Raw genomic sequence first — 23,969 nt, 5'->3', positions numbered from 1 at the left:
CTCTAGCAAACAAAAACTGATTCATTTCTGTATCTGATATTTTCAATTCACTCCAGTAGGAACTTTTAGCTTCCCTTCTCCCGACACACACAGGTCTTCCCCCTACAGAAATGCAAAAGAAAAAAAAAAAACCAACCCAGGACATCTAGGGATTCCTGACTGTACACTCCCTAATCAAACAGTCTTTCACCTGACTACACACGGGGATTTTGTCCTTCTGTGATCTATGCCTGCATTTAAATGTGTTTCTGTTTTAAATATCTTCAGACCTGAGGGAGCTTGTTCTAAAAGAAGTGAGTGACAAACTCCCCCATATCATATATATATTAGCAAAGTTTAAAAAAAAAATCAGGTACCCAGCCTGCCAAGATTCATCTCTTGGAAATGACAATAGAGGTTGCCTCAGACTTTAAAACATCTAATTTGTAAGTGGTCCATCCTTTTTTTATAAAGGGCAGGGAAGGAAGTGGTGGGGCAAGATATCCAATCTCATTAAAATTATCACAAGGACTTAGTGAGAATGAATGAATTGTCTTCATTTTGCAGTCAATGAAACAGGGACTCAAAAAGATTAGGCAACTTTTTTCAAGGTCACACTACACGTTAATAGGGAACCTGGATTATTAAAGGCAGCTTCTCTGACTGGTGCTGGCTGCAAGAGCCCCACAGACACCACATGGAGTAGATAAGGGGTGCTCTGAGTAGAAAGAGCAAAACAAGACAAAAACAAAGAATCTTCCATGTTTGGGTTATAGAAAAGGAATGGGCGTGGCTAAACAATAACAACATACACATCTGAAGAGACCAGACCCTCAGGAGACTCTCAGACAGAAGGCAAATGGGTTGTTTAGATGGTCCTCCCACCCCACCTCACCTTGATGTTATTTTCCTCTCTGCTACCTATATGATTGGGAATCATTTAAAAGCCCCCCTTTTTATTGTTTTATTTTATATTTTCTGATTTTATTATATTTTCCATAACTTTAAGTTTTATTTTTATTTATTTATTTTTTAAGAAAGAAAAGTTTATTTAAAAGTAAACTAGAAAGAGAAAAGGGAGAAAGAAGATTCACCTCCCCAAGTGGGGGAGGGGTCCAAAGCCAGGAAGCATGGCAGCAGCCATAATTCAAAGAGCACATGGCACACCAGAGTCTAGCAAGGCAATGGCCATATTAAATTGACATAATAATGATACACATTTATGGAGTGCATAGAAGTGCTTTGATACATATAATGTATAGTGATCAGATCAGGCTAATTAGCGTATTCATCTCAAACATTTATCATTTCTTTGTGTTGGCAGCATTTACTATCCTCCTTCTAGTTATTTGAAACCATATATTATTGTTAACCACAGTGGTACAGACCCCTGGAACTGATTCCTACTATCTAACCGTTATTTTGTATCCTTTAACAAATCCCTTCCTGTTCCTCTTTTTCAGCATGGGAGTGTGCCAAGGGCAGTTCTAGGCTTGACTTCAATTTCCCAAGTCAGAGAAGGGTCACCTGTGAACCATTGCCTCTTCCCTGATGCCCAAGATGCAGCTGGGGCACGCAGAAGAGGTCTACTCTGGACTTTAGCATCAATGATCACCGGGAGGGAATTTCAGAGTTTCAGGATTTCCCCAGTTATTATTTCATTTCATTGTCACAAAAACCCGGAGGGATTAACAGAGCACAGAGCATACCCCCAGGGCATTTTAGCTTTTTTTTTTTTTCTATTATTGTTGTTCAATGAATTAGTGAGTCTCTTCTTTAGGATAAGAACTTTTAAACGGGTGAATTTACATAAATTAACCCAACTTATACACCATATATAAGCTCAAAAAACTGAGGCTCACTTACTAAATTACAGAGCAGGAACCAAAATCTGGAACAATCGCATTCCCAGTACATGGCTTTTTCCACTAGGCCAGGGTTCAGTAAACTTGTTCTGTAAAGATTCAGATATGCAATTTTATTTTATTTTATTTTATTTTATTTATTTTATTTTACTTTACTTTACTTTATTTTATTTTATTTTATTTTATTTTATTTTATTTTATTTTATTTTATTTTATTTTATTTTATTTTATTTTATTTTATTTTATTTTATTTTATTTTATTTTATTTTATTTTATTTTATTTTATTTTATTTTATTTTATTTTATTTTATTTTAGTTGGAGTCTTACTCTGTCACCCAGACTGGAGTGCAATGGCCGCTCCCGGCCACCGCAGCCTCGACCTGCAGGGCTCCAGCGACCCTTCCGCCTCAGCCTTCCAGGTAGCCAGAACTACAGGCACGTGCTACCATGCCCGGCTAATTTTTTTGATTTATTGTAGAGATGAGGTCTTGCTAAGTTGCCCAGGCGGATCTCGAACCTGCGGGCTCAGGCAATTCACTCACCTCAGCCTCCCAAGGCGCAGGATTACAGGCTGAGCCACCGAGTCCGGCGATAGTGCATATTTTAAACTTTGTGGTGTATACTGTCTCTGTCACAACTACTCAACTCTGTCCTTGTACTATGAAAGCAGCACTATTTCTCACAATTTGTGAGAAATGAGCATGACAGTGCTCCTATAAAACATTCTTTATTTTAAAAGACAGTGGGCCAGTTTTGGGTCACAGACCATATTTTCCCATCCCCGCAGTAAACCCTTACCTTAGTTCACGTAGCATCAGTGCCCTTAGCCAGGTCCTCATACTTCTCCAAAATTACTTCCCCAACCTAATGCCAAGGCACCTTCCTGCCTTTCCTCCTTCCTTTCCTGACAGTGTGACTCTGTGCAGGAATCCAAAATCTAAAATTAGTACTGAATTTTCCCTCTCTTCTATTAGATTAAAATGTATTACAGCTATCTTCTATAAGATTGAAATTTATTGGTCACTAAAAAGCTGTCTCCACAAGAGAAATTGCGTATTTGTGCTAAGAGAAGTCTGCTGGTTGGAGCTCTCCAGAAGGCGGTCATGGATACCATGGCTCCATTAGTCAGATTCTTGGAGTGCAAGAGGAAGAAACCCATACTCTCAGATTCCCCAGGTGATGTTGAGGCTTTGGGCAAGGACACCTTGGACCCGAGGTGGCTGTGAATGTCTATTTTTCTTGGCCATGCTGCTACCCTGGTCCCAGCACTTCAAAACATAAAGAATGAAGAACCAGACCAAGATCTCAGCATCTTTCAGGAAACACCGTAGGTCCTAGCCAAGTTCTGGAAACTTCTACCCTTCCACTGACATCTTCTCTGTATATACACAAAAGAGAGAGTCCATGTATCATTAAATTAATCTGCCACCCCCCACCCCTGTTGAGTAGATCTTTGTCTACTATGTGCCAGGCACTTTTCTAGGCACTGGAGATATGTCAGTAAACAACAACAACAAACATTTCTATTCTCATGAACTAACATTTAATTGGGAGAGAAGAGGGCAAAAGCCAATGAATAAATTCATAGTTTTTAGAGAGGAAAGAAAAATAAGAAGAATAACATGAATTGATGGAGGAAAAGGTGCTAATCTAGAGAAGATGATCAGAAAAGACATTTTTGATGTGATGATATCTGTGCAGAGGCTTGCATGAAGTGAGAGACTGAACCAAATAAATATCTGAAGGAACAACCTTCTGGGAAGAGAGAACAGCAAGGGCCAAGGCCTTGCAGTGGAAATATGCCTGGTAATCTGAGGGCAGCAAGGTGACCAGAGTAGCTGGAGCAGAGGGTGGCAGGGAGCAGTGGAGAAGTGCAAGATGAGGTCAGAAAGTCTGTTTGTGCTGCTGTAAGCAGCATAGCTGAAACTGGATAATTTGTCAACCTCAGAAATTTGCTTCTCACAGCTTAGGAAGCTGGGAGGCTCAAGATTAGGGCATCAGCAAGTTTACTGTTTGGTGAGGGCTGAGTCCCTGTTCCAAGATGATGCCTTGAAACTGCACCCTCTGGATGGGATATGTGGGCCATGTCCTCACGTGGCAGAAGGGACAGAAGGGGCAAACTTGCCTCCTCAAGCCTTTTCATAAAGCACAAATACCTTCCTGAGATCAGAGCCCTTATGACTCAATCACCTCCTAAAGGCCCCACCTCTTAATACTGTCTCATTAGGGGTTAAGTTTCAACATGAATTTTGGAGAAGGCTAGAAATTCAAACCATAGCAGAGAGGGAGCAAGGGGCCAAAACACGCAGGCTTTTTGAATTTCCATCCTGCTGCCTGCCCTACATACATACTTCAGACTTACCAGCCCCCACAATCATGTGAACCAATTCCTTAAAATAAATGTCTCTCTCTCTCTCTCCATATATCTCCATATATCTCCATATATATATCCTATTGGTTCTGTTTCTCTGGAGAACTCTAATATATATTCTTCCCTTTAAAAATAAATCTAATAATTCTTTGTAAAAAAAAAAAAAAGTGCAGGCTTTTGTAGATCTTGCAAAGGATTTGAGATTTTATTCTGAGTGACGTAAGTAGCCGTTGAGGTTTGAGAGGAGCAAAGACATGCTATGACATGAGTTTTTAAAGGTTTAGCCTGGCTGCCTATGTGTGTGTGTGCACATGCACGTGTGCATGTGGTATGTAGTATGGAGGGGATGAAAGGGAAGCAAAGATGAAAGTGGGAGACCCATCAGAAAGCTATCTCCACATTCTGAATAAGAGATGTTGGTAGTTTGGGACAAGGGGCTGTAGGGATGGTGAGGATGGTCAACCTCAGGGTATATATTTTTTTCACATTATGGCCAGATGGTAACTTGGTTATATCAGCGTGCATTTTAAAAGCAGAACCAGCAGGGTGCAGTGACTCATGCCTATAATCCCAGCACTTTGGGAGGCCAAGGTGAGAGGACTGCCTGAGCCCGTGAGTTCGAGACCTCGGCAACTTGGCGAGACCTCATCTCTACAATAAACCAAAAAATTAGGCAGGTATGGTGGTGCATGTTTGTAGATCCAGGTACTTGTAAGGCTGAGGCAGAATGATTGCCTGAATCCAGCAAGTTGAGGCAGCGGTGGCCAGGAGGATGACACTGCACTCCAGCCTGGGTGACAAAGTGAGACTCCGACTCAAAAAAAAAAAAGCAGAGTCACCACAAGTTACCAATCAGTGAAATGTGAAATGTTAGAAGAAGAGAAAGTGCAGAGTCAGGGATGACTCCCAGCTGCTACGCTCTCTCACAGGCTCTCCACCTACCTTTTTCTTCTAGTGGTTGCTGTGGCAACATGCTGTGGTGGGTGTAACATGGCAGCAACTTGACCTCAGCTGCACCACGCATCTCTTGCCTTTTGCCCTAGGGCTTCTCAGTCCCTCTGTTGGACTCCTATAAGAGTCCACCCAGTCGTTCAGGTCCTTGTGCAAGCCTGGAAGATCCAGAAAGTTAATGCCTCACAGGTAACTTTTGACCAATGAGTGTTTGGAACAGGTGGAAAACAGGAGAACCCAGGCGCCCACAGCAGTAAGCAGCTCAGTCATACTTCCTTGAATTGGATTCCTCTCATTCCATTTTATTCGTCCCAGTCTCTCACTAGCATTCTCTGGGTTCCCTTTCCAAAATAAACTCAAAAATCTCAAAAACACCAAGAGTACATACTTTAGAGTATATTAAATTTTAAGTTGCCCATTCGATCTCCAAGCAGAGACGGCAAGAAAGCGGTTGGATAGAAGTGAATCTGGAGGTCAGAACACAGTACGCAAAAGAGACCAGGCTACTTGTTGTCAAAGGTCACTCTGTCAGAGTGTGGCAGGCACTCCCACCTCCACAGGTTTCACCAATTACAATGTATCTCCAGCTCCCACTATTCCTTTGGCAAATGAGAACAGAAGAGAAGTCGAAGAGGACACAACGAACAGGGGACGAAGCAAACAGCAGTCTGTTCTGTCTTGTTATGACAGCTCTTTCACACTGTCCTCATTTTTTTCTAGTTCCAGTAGAAACTGTCCTCACAGCAGATGAGAAGTCACATTAGAATGGAGGGAGGCTTGTTATAGAAAGCCATCATGATCAGTCCTACAGAGGAACTGTCTGCTGGGAGCCTTTCCCCTTCATTAAGATCCCTCCTGAGGTTTCAGGGAAGGAATGTGAGATGGGAGCAGCTGGGGGAGGCAAGGAAGCTGAGCAGCTGTGTCTTCCCAGGCCTCTCCGTGCTCCCAGGCCTCACCCCAAGCTTGAGCCTGGACTTCCAAGATACTGCAGAGATAGGCTTTTGTTTTCATAACCATATAATGTGCTCAAATGAAAATGGCAATTACTGAGACGTTATACATCCCCATGTGCTTCAGGGATGCTGTCCCTGGCATATTTGCTATCCCCATTTGGAAAATTTGCCCATAAAAGCATCAGACTCGCCTGCATTGTGTGTGAAAATCTGCAATGTCATTCTTTATGCAGGGGATAAAAATTCTCCCTGGGGTACCAATTTTAATAAGGCTTAATTAGACCAATTTGTAGTAAGCTGAGGTTTCCACTCTGCAATTTGACAAGCAGCTTGAGCTGGTTCGCTACATTTTTTATGTTCAGGAATTTCTGTGTCTCAACAAAAGGTCAAAAGGAATATGAGTCTATCCAAAAGACTCCTAAAGATATAGTGAATTTCTACTGTCTTTTGTGTGTGTGACTTTTGTTTTGCTTTTTTTTTTTTGGAATGCTCTCTTATGCATGCTAAAATGTGATCTTGGGGGGTGACAATAGCTCACTTCCTCTCATGTAATCAGTTCAATTAGTCAAGTGCAGAAAGGCACATAGAACTGACCTGATGTGCAGACTTTGCTAGTAGCTCACAGTCCTCTTTCCTAGAGAGCTGGAAAATGACTTTAAAGTCCCCAACACAGAACACAACCAATCACTGGAAAATCACTTGGAGTCGGCTAGAGAGATAAGACATCTTGCCCAGGGATGACAAATTTTATGTGTTATCCTTGGATGGGAAAACTGTTTGCTTGAACTATAGTATCTTTAAGACATACAACAAAGTTGATGCCACAGAGTAGTACTTTGATGTCATAGAGTTGTACTTTGACACCCTATTACTGGAATTTCATCTAAAAGTCTTACAAAATTCACTGACTTTGATGTAGAGAAATAGCTGATGTCACTCTTCATGAGAAAAGGGATTTGAGTCAGAAAGAAGAAGAGAACACGGCTAAATAATACCCCTTTCTCTGATGAATTTTTATATCAGAATTTCCAGACATTCTACCCAAATATGGAAGGCATGTGCTACAACCAAAAGAAGTTTCAAAAAAGGACCCATAGAAAACAGAGCCAGTTCTCCATGCTGGTTTACTAGATAGTATCTACATTGTGTCTATCTATAATGATGAGGGCATCCAAAGGCCCACTTGCCCTCTAAGTATCTCCCCTTCTGACTGGATGCAGTGTCCAAAATTCCCACATTCGAACCAGACCATTGGTTTCATGCCAGAGTACCCGATATAAGAAGATGAAAGTATAGTACCCATTACTGATAATGCACAGACCTCAGACCACCTCAGATGCATTGTTGGCAAATTGGCTCTTGAGGGAGTAGGATTCTGGACAGCTACATTTTTCTCAAGTGCCAAGAAGGAACTGGAGCATAAAATGATGCCAGCCCTCACAATCTCACAAGTCCAGCCAGCCAATGCAGTTAGGCCAGTCCATCCAGCAGTTTGCCTGTGTCCTCAACAGGCTAGATATCTGGATGACTGATCACAGCTTTGTTGGAGCTCAGTGACGGCTTTTAGATAAAGGGATCCAGTTCCCACATGTCATAAGAGGCACATTTCTGAAGTGGGTTAAGCCATGCAGTTTATATGGTGAGAGTCTCAGAACTGGTTTTATTTCCTTCCAGTTGCTTGAAGGTAACATAGATAAAGCCACATTTGCATGACTTTTGCATGACATAGTCCTTCTCAGGCTATGATGCAAAATTATCCATGTGGTTGTATCTTTGCTGTTTGCCTTCCTGTGTCTCCCCATCTCCTACCGGGCCTCTTATCTCAGAGTAACAAAGAATCGTGTGTTTAGGCTTGGAGGAGCAGAAACAAATGAAGCTGCATGTATCACTTATTAATGGTTTGTGATGTGGGACAAATAGTATGCATATTATGCAGATTATTTAGGCAAACATTTCAATATGTTTGCTACCACAAATATAGCCCAAATAAGTTAGTCATAAGAAAAATAAGCTGGGCTCGGTGGCTCAGTCTGTAATCCCACGCCTTTGGGAGGCTGAGGTGAGTGGATTGCCTGAGCCCGTGGGTTCGAGACCCGCCTGGGCAGCGAGATCTCATCTCTACAATAAATCAAAAAATCAGCCGGGCGTGGTAGTGCATGCCTGTAATTCTGGCTACTTGGAAGGCTGAGGCGGAAGGATCGCCGGAGCCCAGCAGGTCGAGGTTGCGGTGGCCGGGAGCGGCCACTGCACTCCAGTCTGGGCGACAGAGTGAGACTCCAACTCAAAAAAAAAAGAAAAAGAAAAAGAAATTTTGGAGCCAATTTCAAGATAAACAGTTTTGCTTTGGAAAAATGCAGTCAATATATGTGCACTTGAAATCAACTGAATATGAAAAATAATGTACATGTAATAAGCTCAATTAGGTAGATTTTGAATCCAAAATACAATATTCCCAAAATTTGAAACCTATTTTTATTTTACCCTTTTGAAGATTAAAAAAATTAAAATGTGCACCTTATCACTTCTTGACTTTTTTAGTTTCTCCCAACATAAAACCAAAAGAAATACTCTGCAAATTAGAAAGAATTAATGTGGAAAATGCCTTTCCTTTCCTTTCCTCTTCATCCTCAAACAAAAGGGAGAAGCTGGGGATAGGTCCTCTCTGACCATCTGGATCAGTCCAGACACAGCAAATACCTTCTAGCTGGGTTGGACAGTCTGGTGTCACTGGGATCTTCTCAGGTCACCTTTATTTTCTTTAGCCAAAGAAACTCAACCATTTTATGGTCCATACCTATGGCAAAGCAAAGAAAGAACCAGACAATCCTGCCCTGAGTTACTGGTGGTCCCAACAGGCAAGCCAAGCCTGGTTTGGGGTTTAAATTCACCTGCCAGGACCTGGGCGGAGTGGAGTGGTTGTGCACATTAACAGGTCATTAGAAGGATTTTCCCTAATGTGTCTCAGAAAATCACAGGATCAAAAAAACATGTGGATTCATCGTGGAAAGAGCAATGTTCAGACTGAGCTTCTCTAGCTATGAAAGCAGATACTCCCCAAATGTCATTCCATAAAACAGAACAGAGAGGAGAATGCTTTTCAGTGTGATCAAGCCATCTGTTCTGTGTCCCCTCTGAGGTCTCAAGGGTGTGTTTTGAGTGGTAGATGCCATGAATAAGCCTGTCGTTTAATGCTCTCTCCTCCTTTCAACTTTCATTTTCTTCTCACAACCAGTTAGTTCTGAAAATAGTGAAATGAGCAAACATAATTAGTAAGACGGAGTCCCCTCCTTCACTCCTGCCCCCACTCCAGCCTGACTATCTTTAAGAGAGAAACAGGAATTTGTACTGGGGAGAGAATCCTTCCAATTGCTTTCTTCACAGAAGTATTTGAGAGGTCAGGCAGGAATTCATTGCATCATAGGCTCACTTAAAAGGCAGCCTGCCCAGCTCTGAGAGGGAAGCTGGCCAGCCTCCTGCTCCTTCTCCCTAATGCCCACTTAGCCACCTGAGCGGGGAAGAGCTGTTCAGGATCCGATTCTTTAAATTACATGTAGAAACATGGTGAAAGTGACAATGTAACAAATGGTATTTATACTCTTGGAGCCAAAGTAAAACTTTTTCATCACCACAAACGTTTCCTAAAGCCCAAAATTTCACAGCTGAATGAACCTCTCAGGAGAATTACTTGGTAAGCCAAGTTCCAGTTGGAGGAAGCAGAGAAGCAGCTTATGTAAGTTTTTAAACCCTAAACTGGGTTATGACACAAAGTGGTTAGAACATGACAGAATTGTTCCAGCTGAACTCTGGGTAAGCTGAGTTTCCTGGCCTTTTACCCTTAGGTGTGACCAGAGCTAGTGACACTATCAGGACCAGCTGTTTAGACCTTAAGCATCCTCCATCCATCAGCCCATGCTAGGCAAGTCAACAAAAGCAACAGTGACATATAGTCACCTTGGACATGTTCTGTTAAAGCAACCAATCCTCGAGGGTCAGAAAGGTACCTTCCCTTCAATGCAGGGGAACATGGAAGGTTGGTAAGAACATTCTCGTTAGAAGCCTCTTCCCTCTTCCTTCCCTCTTTAGAGGTTCAGATGACAGGTCAGGAAAACACAAACATACCCTGGTGCAGAAGGCAAGGTGACTTCTAACAAAATGCCTCAAAACCTACTTGTGTGCATCCCACTAGAAAACAAGGGAAACTCACAAAGACATCTCAGGGTGAGTTACATTGCTTCAGTCCAAAAAAGTTCTGTGAATCTGTTAGACTCCAGTAGTACCAAAAAAGTCCATTGTTCTCTGCATACCCACACACCTGCTTGTCTCTCTCCTGATCTGTGTGGTTCCCTCCGCCTTCAATCCCCAGACCTGCTCCATCTCTGCCAATACACACACACACACACACACACACACACACACACACACACACAAATTGCAAGCCTATTTAGTTCCCAAAGACTCATCTCAGTCGCTACTTTTTCTGGCAAGTATTTCTTGACAACACTCCCAAAAAGAAAACCTCAGACTGGGCTTCCTGAGGCTCCCATGGCCAATGGTGAGTTCTTCTGGTTCACCTCAAATCATTCATCCTGTAACTGTCTTAGGAAGAACCATGTCTTCAACCTAATGTCCAGAATATCTATTGAATTAAAGCAAGCATAGCCTAACAGAAAATATTTTGATCAACTATAGAAATTCCTATAGACCTGTTCCCCTGCCAGTGTTCCTTCTGTGGGGAGCTGATACTGCTGCCATCACCCAGTTACTGAAGCCAGAAACTGCCCTGTCCACCATCCCATCTGTCACAAAGTCCTCCCCTTTTTATCTCACACCTCCTAGTGTTGGGGCTCATCATCTCTCTCATGAACTATCTTAGAGGACTCCCACCTGGCCTTTTGATTGAAAATCCCACCTTTATGCCACATTCAATAATCTTGCTGAAACAAAGAACCGAGTCACTGGTCATGTCACTCCATTGCTTAACATCTCTCCTACTAGATCTGACCCAGATCAGATCTTCCCATCTGGTGCCTCAGCCCACTGGGGAGCTTGGTGGAGAATGGGTGATGAGGATGTTGGCACTCCTCCACTCTTGAGGTAGTTGGACAGGACCTAAAATATCCCCAGATGTGACATCTAGCTGCAAGAAACCCTGTCTATTTACCTCAGTACCTCAGACAAATGTTATTTTCTGAATACACCAGAACATAAAAAATTTTGGAAAATATTGCCCTCAAAATAAAACTCAGTTTTCAGCATGACTATGAGGCCCTCTAAGACCCCAGTTTTCTAACACCCCCTCCAGCCACATCTCACACCCACAAGATTTACTCTTGCCCTTCATGCTACACCTCTTATGACACAACCTCAGGTACAGAGGTGTTTGCTACCTGGAAGTTTTCTCTTCTAGCTGAAGCACACTTCCTCCTGTTTAAGTCTCTCTAAATAGAAATTTTCCATCCTTCTTCCCCACATTAACCTTTTCAAAGCTGGCTTGCTCAAAATTAATCTGAAAGGGAATCATAATAAAGATGAGTCTCATGCATGTTTTTGTCATTCAACTGGCTTAATTAAACCCAATTCCAACATAGAAGCATGTCTCCAAAGCCAGAAAGAACCCCTTAAAGAAATAAATGTCCAGGTTCTAAATTCAGGGACAGCATAATCCACTAGCAGTAGTTTCTTGTCCCTGTTAAGTCTTGCTTGCTCAGTTGAACTTTGCCATTTTTCAGAATTAAAATCTTGATTTCTACAAAGGCTTGTACTTCAGGATGTAGAAGTGGAGACTATTTTTGCTTGTTCCTGAGAGTTAAGTTTGGAGGAGATGGCTAATTAAAATATCTTGGCACCTGTCCCCTAAGGCAGTCTCCTTCTCCCACAGCAAGAGCTTTCCAGCTCATGTCCTTGATACTTGTCAGATCTAGATGAATGTGAGTGACAAAGAGTGGCAAAGTGAGCAGATATTCAACAAGGCTCAAACTCAACAAATTCCACAAAGAGATGCTGCAACCATGAGAGGGTAATCATCAGGTTTTATTTATTTATTCAAGAAAAATTTACTGACCGCCTACCAGGTTATTTTTCTTAATGAAGGTAGTATACTCATGGGTGTTTGCAACATTATTTTCTCTATCTTTTGATATGTCTGAAATATTTCATAACAAGAAAGAGTTTTACAGTTAGAATGGCTTACCCATGTTTAACAAAAGCTGAGAAAAGAGTCAACCCACTGGGTCTTTCTTGTTCTCGTTGAAAGTTGCCCTGTTATGAGCTGGTGGTCAAATGCTCAGGAAATACTCACTGAGTGGCAAAGGGGTGAGACCTTTGACCTGAAGAGTTGGCAGTTCTTAATATGCCAGAGTTTCAACAAAAATTGCTGTTGTCAATGTCAAAGAGCCATTTTTCTTTCTAGCTCAAAACCTTTAGAACAGGACCCTGAAGCATTTCCACTCGCACAGGGAGAGGGGAAATAACTTATTTTTGCTGAGTACCAACTATGGGCAGTTGGAATCATAATTGTGATTTTTCTTCATCAAGGGTATTTGTTTCTCATCAAATTCAATAATCATAGCTAATAGCAAAATCCGAGTAGGGATTCTATACATGTAACCAGAGCAATGTTAGCCCATCCTTTAATTCTTTGTTTTTTGTTTGTTTGTTTGTTTGTTTGTTTGTTTTGAGTTGGAGTCTCACTCGGTTGCCCAGACTGGAGTGTAGTGGCCGCTCCCGGCCACCGCAGCCTCGACCTGCTGGGCTCCGGCAATCCTTCTGCCTCAGCCTTCCAAGTAGCCAGAATTACAGGCGTGCGCTACCATGCCCAACTGATTTTTTGATTTGTTGTAGAGATGAGGGCTCGCTGCCCAGGCGGGTCTCGAACCCACAGGCTCAGGCAATCCACTCACCTCAGCCTCCCAAAGGCCGGGATTACAGGCTGAGCCACCGAGTCCTTTAATTCTTTATATAGCATGGAACCAACACTGATTGCTAACCTGGATTATGTGCATTAAAGGTGAAAGAAAACATGTTTTTGTTTTAAGTCCGCTAACTGCAGGAGGTTGGTTCTGAGAACCCACTGAAAACATCCCATGTTAATAAAGCAGGGCTACTATCATTGAAGTTCTTGGTACATCTCCATTGTGATCAATCATTAGACAGTCCTTGTTCAGGTATAGCTCATGGTCAAAAACAGAATATGCAGAAAAGTCACTCAACTGATTCCTTCACCCCCTCCCATCAGACAGCTGCCTGTTTGGATTAGTAGGCCCAAATAACCCTGTTCTCCCTGCCTTCTCTTTCTCCTTGGATTAGAAATTTTTTAAAATGTACAGAATTAAGTTAACCCTTGTCACATAAATGTATAGTCAAGCCACACAAAACAATGGGATTGGTTTATGTAGAAGAGCCTTCATTATGCATCTACCATAGTCGACCACGATTAAAAGCATTGGGAAAGAGGCTGGCTAGCCTTTATAGGTAGAGTATTCAGTTCTTCAGTGAATTATGAGCAGTGAATAACCATCCATATGTTTCTCCCATGCAGATCTCTTTCATAAAGGAAAACCTAGAATGGACTAAAAAGAGATTTAAAGCTAATCTTAAGGAAGCTGTTCATTTTCCAGAAGGTAGAAACCAACTAGAAGAGATCAACCAGATTTCCCTACCCTTCCCTTTGGAGCAGAGAATAAATGTGAAGAAATGTGAAGTGTTTGCAAGCCCTGAATGCCTCAGAATGCCCTGAATGCCCAAGGTCTTCTAGTTCATGAGAGGCTGAGTGTCTAGGTTTCCTGATTCTCAACCCTGCCCACTATACCACCTAGCCTCTGTGTTGCAAATAAGCAAAAATGAGACTCCAAATACTTAAATAATATGGGCAAGGTCACAATCACACCTAGATATCAAGGCATCTAAATCAAAGTTATTTTTCCAAGGGCAGCCCTGAAACAAGACCTGGATACCTCAGGCTCCAGATACTAGGGTAATTAGAACCCAAGCAGAGTACTGGCAAAACCAAATACCCTGGTGCTTCAACCAGTCAGTATTACATCTCTATACTTTATTCAGTTTACTCAAACAACTAGGGATTTTCCAGTTAAAAAAAAAAAGTCCAAATTAATACATTAGTTGTCATGAATGTAAAAGGAACACAATGTCTTTGACAAGCGCTGGCAACATGCTGACTTACCAAAAATTAAGGGTTTGCTTTAGTCTATTAATAATACTCTTTATTAAAAAAAGCCACTGTAGGATATAAAAAGTATATCTAAATAAAACTGCTAAAATTTGAATAATATTAAATTTATTAGATAATTTATAAAGTATAACACAGGAAATCTGGAAAGAGAAAATTCATTGTTTTAAATCTTAAGCCCTTTATTGACTATAATTCAGAACATTTTATTTTTTAGACACAGTGGATTTTGTTTTTGTTGACATTTCCACCTATTCAACCGAACAAAAGTCAAGAAAGTCACATGGTAACTAGTAGTAACGTATCAGTAAATTAGAGCAAGTGTATAAATCATTCTTTGATTGGACTGACTTTAAATCAACTGGTCAACAAATGCTTTTCTGCTGCCTAATAATTATGACATATCAAAAGTCGCCAAATAGCATTGGACAGGAATCCTCTGGAAATAATTAAAAGTTTTCATTTCATATATGGAATAGGCTTACATCAACTCATTGGACTTGCTCATCTTAAATTGCAGAGATTTAGAGAAATGGATATTTCTTCACATGTTGTGCAATAGTTTCTCACAATGTCTTCTCATGCACAATAAAATTAAAGTGTCATTTAGACACCCCTTAATCTCGATGCATGACATATAAATGGTAACATCCATCATACACACCTATAAAATTAGGAAACTCAAGGAATATGCAAAGATGGCAAGAAATTACTTGATTCTTTTGTTATGCCCTAGTGACAAATATATATTTTTTGGCAACTAACCAATCGATTTTAGAAATAATGTCAGCCATGACCTAATGTAGTCTAACTATCCCTTGCTTTACATGCACCATTAGGGCCAGTCTTCAATCCTTAGCCATCTCTCTCAGGCACACATTTCTTTCTTTGGAAACATGAAATGCCCCTAGATAAATGTGCCCTTCTCCAGAGAAACACATTTCCCACTCAATTAAAAATTCTGACTCAAAGCTAAAATTAATGCAGGCAGGCAATTGAGGGTTCTTCAAAAACTTCCTTAAAAATGACAAATACATGTGATGCTAAAGTCATTCAATATTTCTGCATGCTGCCTTATTAAATTAAAAACACCTGGTATATTTATACAACATGTCCAATGGTTTACAGATTAGGATCCGAGAAATAATGTCTTATAGCAAAAAATATACATATAATAATCCACCTATAGTTTATATAAATGATGAAATGTTTTTAATATATCTATATTTCTATATATATACACATATATACTCTGTGTGTATTTGCAGAATCAGGCACACAAATACTTCAGTCCTTCATTGGCTCTTCCACTTCTGTGTCAAAGACACCAGATTTCAAAGTCTTAAGTACCAGAACCAAGGTCACCGCTGAGGACAAAGGACTGGCTTGATGCACCTTCCCTTGTGAAGCACCAAGTTTGCTGGACAGTGGCAACCTGCAACGCAAGGCTTATTACATGGACCAATCTCATTCCAGTTGTCACAGGTCTTGACACATCCTGGGCCACAGGTATCATACACAGCACCGTGCTTACACTGGGTGGCTGAAAAAGAGAAGACAAAGGTGTGACATGGAAAAAAAGGCCCTGTTACTTCATCCTCAGTCAGATGCCATTCCTGCAGGCACATGTCACTGCACAGACCTTCCCACAGCATAGGCTCAGATTTGCATCTTAACAAGGAAATCACAAACATCCAATATTCCCCAAACACTTCAGAAATCACCTATATCTATAAAAAAAAACCCCAAATGTCTACTTGCTGGGACAGTGAACTTCAGAACTTTTAAAAAGTCATAAAAGCATTTTATTCTTAAGTAAGACAAACTACACATTAATAAGGCTATTAGAAAATTTTAAAGTTATTTAGTTATTGCAAATAGTATAAAAATGAGCTCCAAATAGTCCTTCCAGCTATTGAGCTGCTATGCATAGAAAAATTTTGTGCAACTACATCAATATTCAAATATACAAAATTATACACACAGAAAAACAAAAACCTACCAAGGATACTGGAAATGTGTGACATATTTTAATCAACGTAATCATGTGTTAAGTTAATCAATTTGAGGCAAGTTGGAGCAAGAAAGAGATAGAGTCAAACACAGAAAAATCAGATGTGTGACTATAGGGATGGCAGTGGCTGGCTGGGCCAGAAAATATAAAAATGATGATGCTGCCACATCACGGTCAATTTACTATCTTTGTTGACTTAGAGTTAAAGTGATTTTGACAATATTCTGAGAAGTCCTGAAAATTCATGACTAGGTTTGTCACAAAAAATAATGCAAACATTCTGGAAGTTTTATGACACACAGACTTTTCCATCCGAGTTACTTCCAGTGACAATCAAAGAGGCTACTCTTCTTTCTCATAAGTAGGAAGGTTGACATATTTAGGAACTTAGAACAGGGACTCTCCACGAATGCCAATATTCAATCCAATCTTCATTCAAAGTTGCTTCAAACAAAAGTAAGAACAATGGAAGATCACCATCAGCTTAAGCGCTGCTACTGTTGTTTATGCTGTTTGCAGGATAATATCTGGAGGAGAATCGTGTGGTAAAACCTAAAAATAAAACTGGTTTTCAAGCACACGGGACATACTTTGAGTCTTGCAAATTATATATTCAGAGTTACCACAGAATGTTGGTGTTTGACTATATTGAACTAACAGTAAGTTAATAAGAACCATAAAATAAACACCCATTATACTGGTTAAAAACAAATGGGAAGAGAGGTATCCTGTCCAGAGAGTGTTCAATGACCTCTCACAACGTCATTCTTATTATTAGAAAACTGAGCTATATGAAACATAGACACTTGAGAAACATCTAAATGGAACCAACCTTAAAATATTTGGCTCTATAATTAACATTTTTTCTGTATGTATTAAGCACTGGCATATTTATTTATCCCTGTCCCAATTGTTGACTAAACTATTGACTAAAGCTAGCCACCGGCTCTAAACAAAGGCCCTGTACAAGATGCTTTGGGGGTAGGGATAAGTGACATTGTCATCTGTCTGACACACCAACAGAGGAACGAGTCAGTAGTAGCTAATTACTAATCAATTATATTGATGGATCAAATGTAACCTTACTGATTCTTGTGCCCGGCTCACTTTCTCATCCTTTTAAGTGTCTTCTCACCTTCTTCACTTTCTATTCCAAATGTACTTTCACTACCTCTTCTCCCTATTTTTTCCTTCTTTACCATATCACTATCAGACATTGTACCATATGTACTCTGTCTTCTGACACTAGAAAGTAAGTTCCCTAAGAACAGAGTTTTCCTCTGATCTCCCACAGCATCTCTAGCACCCGACACATTTTCTGGCACATAGAGGACAGTAGGTATGGAAGTCAGCAATAAATATTTGCTCAATAAATGAATGAGTCATGAAACAGACATAATTTCTGGACATTTTCCATTTGCCCCTCTGGGTTCATTTTCTGCCTTTCTTTACCCTGTTCTCTGCTCTGTGTTCATGCTGCACTCTATGGATGACATCAGCGGACTCCCTCGAGAATGTGGACACCAGCACCTTGACCTAGTACCTTTATCTAGCTTGGTGACTATCACTACCATTCACTCCATCTTCCACTCTTTTCATCAAACCCAATCTTATCTCCCACCTTTCCCATGTTCCTTTACTTTCAGCAGTAGCATGGTATTTAACATGTAGGTTCTCAGAAGACTATAGGGAGATTGAATGAATGAGTACATGGATGAGCTAGTGGATGGATTGACATAACTTTTCCTTTCGATCTCTCAAAACTTATGTTTCTCTGTTAAGCTTTTGATTTTCACTGGTTCCTTCAAAGTTATCGTTTTTTGTCTTCTCAATGACTAACAAAATACCCTATATGCTGTACACACCTAATGATTTGGAAAATCCTAGTTCGGCAGTCCCCAACCTTTTTGGCACTAGGGACTAGTTTCATGAAAGACAACTTTTCCACAGACCATGGTGGGGAGGTGTGGGGAGGGGATGGTTATGGAATGATTCAAGACATAACATTTATTGTGTACTTTATTTCTACCATTATTACATTGTAATATATAATGAAATAATTATACAACTCACCATAAAAAAATAAGAAGCACGGATGAAAGTAGTAAATAAAATAATGGGCGCTCCATGTACTGACCAAAATAAGTGTCAGATTCTGACTTAAAGCCTGCCACTACATGCAGCTGTACAATTGAAGTACATCAACTCATTGCCACTCACTGATAGGGCTTTGATGTGAGTCTGCAAGGAATTGATTTATTATGATCTCTACGCAGTCAAACTTCACTGCTAATGTTAATCTGTATTTGCAGCTGTTCCCCAGTGCTAGCAGCACCACCTCAGTTCCACCTCAGATCTTAGGGCGGTAGATTCTCATAAGGAGTGTGCAACCTAGATCCTATGAGAATTTAATGCTGCTGCTGATCTGATAGGAGGCGGAGCTCAGGCAGTAATGTGAGCAATGGGGAGCAGCTGTAAATATAGATGAAGCTTTGCTGGGTGGCCTACTACTTATCTCTTGCTATCCAGTCCAGTTCCTAACAGGCCATGAACCAGTACCGATCTGTGGTCTTGGGGTTGGGGACCCCTGTCCTAGCTGAATACCATATTCACACACAATAACTGTGTCCATGTGTTGTTATGCTCTGTAGACTTATGATGGACATAGCTGGAAGTTAGAATTACCTAGGAAATTTCCTGGGGTCCACCCCAGACCAATTAAATTCTAACTTTCTAAAGGCGGGACCATGATATTAGCAATTAACAAATCCTTCACCCCCAGCCCTGCATGGGTGCTTCTAATGAGCAACTAGGAATGCATTGTGGTCCTGCAAACAGCCCTGGCATTCATGCTTCAGTCACTGCAGAGACTCATTCCATTTTAGCAAGAGAGGGAATCTATTTCCAAAGTGAAAGTAGGTGCATAATGGAGCTCCTACTGTTTCCCATCATCTTCTACCCCAGACCTCACTGAAGCACTTCCCCCAGCCAGAGGCACTCATGCTCCTTGAGTGCTGGGTTTAGGGCATCTGCAGGGGCACCCTAAGTCACCCCTGCTGTTCTCTTCCTCATTTGCACCCACCCTGTTTTTGCCATTCCTGGTTTTTGCCACATCTCCTCCAGGAACTTGCCCTACTATGTGTCCTTCTTCTTGCACATTAATTTCTTCCTCTCTGTTAAAAAAAAAAATTCCCTAAGCCACCAGACTTATTTTCTTCTTCCTTTCACCTTCATCTTCATGGAAGAATTTGCACTCATTTTACCCTATTCTTCTGCAATTCATTAACATTGACAACTCATCTTCCTCACCTTTGCTAGACTGAAGTGCTTCTCCCCAAAGTTTTCACTAATAATCATCTCCACTGACATTTTGGCAACTCTCAAGATCATTCTGCAAAATATCTGATCATTTTATCCATTTTATCTTATGACACTGAACTCTCTTGGCTCTTCTGCTGACTCCTTGAGATATCTCGCTTGCTCTCTCTCCCTCCCTCTCTCTCTTGCTAGTTTCTCTGCCTACTTTCTGGCACTAAATATTCAAATTACCTCTTATACTCTTCCCCTGACATTGGTTTCTCTTATCTGTCTCTATTTCCTCAATTACTACAGTTTTATCTCTTTCAGTCATAAACCTCTGAAATCTATTATTATTAGCTCTGATTCTCTGCCCAATATAATCATTTTTTATCTTAATTCAAATGTCACCTCCTTCATGTAGGTTCCTGGATATCCCCAGCATGCCCTTTCCTCTTTTCTATCCCAGAATACTTTTCACATTATAGTTATTTGCTTGTTTTAATTCCCAAATTACAGTACAGCTGTAGTTCTTAATCAGAGATTCTCTTAAGAGTCCCCTGAGGCTCTTTTAAAAGATATTTATTTGTCAGTCCCATTCCTAAAGATTTTGCTCTGAATCTACAGTGGAGCCTGGGTAGCTGTCAATTTTAAAAACTATTCTAAAGGTCACTATGATAAGCATCTCCAGTTGAAGAGAGTGAACCCCTGATGCCTGGGTTCCTGAGGGCAGAATCCTTATCATCCATAACCCAAGTTTCTGGCCCAGGGTCAAGCACAGAGGAGCAGTTCAATAAGTGCCTATTTGATGATGATTTCATCCTAATGACATTCAATCCATCATCCCATTTCCCAGCATGGATTCCATTTGACTGGTCTTGAGTTCATTTTCCATACTGTTGTTTCCAGAATGTCTCTTTCAGCTCACCCTATCTCCAGAGGCTTTGCTCCCCTTCAAATCTGGCAAGGATTCCTGCTATTATGAAAACTTCTTAGCAGAATTTCCTCTTTCCCACCACGTTCGTTCTTTTTCCTTGACTCTCTTATAGCCATGAACTTCTCCTCTCTCTGATCCCTCAATTCTTCAACTTCTTCTGTGACATCTTACCTTTTGACTCTTAAGAACTGGTGTGCCCCTCACAGTCTACAGGTAGAAAATAGACTGTAGAAAATGCAGAACTACTAGAGGAAAAAGAAATAACTTTCTCTCTAGTGTTCTCCTTCATAATATAAATATAATCTTAATTTCAATTCAAATTGAATCAATAAACACCTATGAGTACCTACTATGTGCCAGGTGTGCTCTTGGGCCTGGGGAATCAAAAATGATCATACATCATCTCTGGTCTCCAGTGGTAGGAGGCTGGGCTTACAACCAAATAGGTAAAGATGACATGAAAACAGATTTTTTTTATTATTTTAAAGATGTGGATTAATTATACAACTCACCCTAAAAAAATTCAGGATTAGATATACAAGTGGTCATTGTACAGGTAAAGTTTGGGTCTCCCTTTGGTCCCCACTTCGCCTAGTTTAACATCAGGTACACTTATTGTTGTTATGTGCCCACCCCTTAGGCAGTTTCCTGCTACTGTCAATCCTTTTGTTATAGTATTATGATAAATGTTCAGGGTCCACTTATGAGTGAGAGCATGTGGTACTCAGTTCTTTATTTCTGAGATATAACACTGAGTATTATAGACTCTAAATCCATCCATGTTGCTGCGAAGTCCATAATTTTGCCCTTCTTCGTGACTACATAATATTCCATCCTGCATATGTACCACATTTTTTTTATCCAGTCCATTTTCAATGGGCAGCATGGTTGGTTTCATGTTTTTGTTATTGTGAATAATGCTGCAATAAACATGCATGTTCAGGTATTTTTTTACAGAATAATTTGAGTTCCTCCAGGTATATTCTCAGAAGGGGGATTGCTGGGTCATGTGGAAGGTCAATTTTTAGATTTTTTAGGAATTGCCACACTGTTTTCCACAGAGGTTGTACTAGTTTACATTCCCACCAACAGTGTAGAAGCATTCCCTTTTCCCCGCATCCTCTTTAGCATCTGTCGTTTTTTGAGTTATTGATGATAGCCATCCTGACTGGAGTTAGGTGCTATCTTAGTGTGGATTAATTTGCATTTCTTTGATGATTAATGAGGCTGAGCATTTTTTCATGAATCTGTTGGCTGCTTGTATGTCTTCTTTTGAGAAGTATCTATTCATATCTTTTGTCCATTTTTTAATGGGGCTGTTTGCTTTTTTTCTGTCGGTGTCTTTGATTACTTGTAGATCCTGGATGTTAGGCCTTTGCAGATGTACAGTTGGCAAATACATTTTCCCATTCTGTGGGCTGTGTCCCTGTTCTCTTGATGGTTTCTTTTGCTTTGCAGAAGTTTTTCAGTTTGATTAGGTCCCACTTGTCTATCTGATCTCTTACGGCATGGGCATTTGGGGTTTTGATCAGGAATTGGTTTCCTATTCCAATTTCCTTAAGGGCGTCTCCTGTGTTTTCTAAGATTCTTATAGTTTGAGGTTTTACGTTTAGGTCTTTGATCCATTTAGAGTTGATTTCTGTGTATGGTGACAGGCAGGGGTCCTATTTCAATCTTCTTCATGTGGTCAGTTTTCCCAGCTCCATTTACTGAATAGGTTTTCCTTTCCCCAGCAGTTGTTCGGGGAGGCTTTGTCGAAGATGAGTTGGTTGAGAAATTGAGGTTTCGCTTCTGGAATCTCTATCCTGCTCCATTGGTCTGTATGTCTGTTCTTGTACCAATACCAAGCTGTTTTGATTGTTGTAGCCTTATAATAAAGTTTAAAGTCTGGAAGTATGATAAATCCCACTTTGTTTCTTCTGCTGAAGATTGTTTTGGCTATTCATGGTCATTTATGTTTCTATATGAGTTTCTGTATTGTCATTTCCAGGTATGAGAAAGATGTTGATAATTTAATGGGTATTGGGTTTAATATGTAGATTACCTTGGGTAAGCTGGACGTCTTAACAATGTTGATTCTTCCAATCCATGAGCATGGAATATTTTTCCATTTGTTTGTGTCTTCTTTGATTTCTTTGAGCAGTGTTTCGTAGTTTTCATTGTAAAGGTCTTTTACTTCTCTGGTTAGGAAGATACCAAGGTATTACATTGGTGGGGGGGGGGTATTGTGAATGGGATTGTGCTTTTTATTTGGTTCTCTGACTATTAAGATCCTTAATAAAATGTAAGATGTACCATGTCAAACAGTAAGAACAAAGTACCTTGGAAGAGTAAAAGAGAGAGACATTGACTCAACACTGAAATTTGGGTAGGAATCAAGGAAGACTTCAGAAAATAGATCCCACTTCAGTCTTAAAATGTTAGTAGAAACTTGTCAGACAGACAATGACAAGAAGAGCTTCCTAGGCAAGAAGAGTGCAGTAACAAAGATGGATATGTGGGCAACAGCAAGGTACTCTGGCTTAATCAAGAAGGGTGCCTCCTTGGTTTGGTGGGTTTGAAGCATGGAATCTGAGGAGGGAGATTAAGAAGTGATAAAGGCAAAGAAGTAGACAGGGGCCAGAGACCACAAATGACCTCACAAACCTTGGCAAAGAGAGATCTTGGAAGGATTTTAAGCTTCAGAGTGAAATCATCAGACTTGCCTTCAATTTGGCACAACTTTTAGATGACCCTGGAAAGTTCATAGTGACTCGAGCCCTCATTTACTCTCTGTGAATCAAACTGTATTTTTCAAACTTATAAAAGGCAAAAGATAATTTTTGTAACATAAATATGATTTGATATGCACACATGCACTGAAAGACAAATCATTTGGTTAAACAGCTTTAACAAAAAAAATTTTCAAAGTCATTAGGGTTAGAATGTACTTATTCTCAAGGATGCAAACAGCTATAGGTAATACATAAAGGCATTGCATGTTGGCTTTATCAATACATTCAATATGCATGCTCCGTGCTATCTAGAACTCAGAAGTCTCTATGTCCCCCTTCTGGGATCTGACTTTATCTCTTGAACTTTTACAGGAGGCATCCAGTCAGCCAAGGAAAAGTTCAATATATACCATTAGAGCAGATTTGCTGCAGGGAGGGAGCAAGACTCATCTGGGGTTTGTAGAGCCAAACAAGAGAGAAAACTGCTCACATCACTCAGCCAACTATCCATTGTGCTGGAGAAAGATATGAACACCTGCTTTCCCAGACCTTTTCAATTTCCAAAATGTATAACTGAATTTGCAGTGACAATTAGTGTCAGTTACAGGCAGGTGGCAGACATTCTGCTATGGATGGCAATGCAAAATACAACTGCCAAGATCACAACAAATTTACAGTCAGAAGGTACAAAGTAACAGCTAC

The 23,969-nt window shown here is 40.5% G+C and overlaps 1 protein-coding gene across 1 annotated transcript in view; it reads right to left on the bottom strand.

Moving 5' to 3' along the window:
* Positions 1 to 14,391: 14,391 nt before the first annotated feature.
* BMPER (BMP binding endothelial regulator) overlaps positions 14,392 to 23,969 on the bottom strand; it is a 252,149-nt gene continuing 242,571 nt past the window's right edge. Inside the window, exon 15 of the mRNA XM_008051201.1 lies at positions 14,392 to 15,848. Within this exon, the coding sequence (XP_008049392.1) occupies positions 15,667 to 15,848 (182 nt within the window). The 3' untranslated portion in view covers positions 14,392 to 15,666. The remainder of the gene's footprint in view (positions 15,849 to 23,969) is intronic.

This window comes from Carlito syrichta, unplaced genomic scaffold (genome assembly GCF_000164805.1).
Source record: "Carlito syrichta isolate Samal-C Ts95f unplaced genomic scaffold, Tarsius_syrichta-2.0.1 Scaffold169078, whole genome shotgun sequence".
NCBI classification, from domain to species: Eukaryota; Metazoa; Chordata; class Mammalia; order Primates; family Tarsiidae; genus Carlito; species Carlito syrichta.
This window is presented reverse-complemented; position numbering and strand designations above follow the sequence as displayed.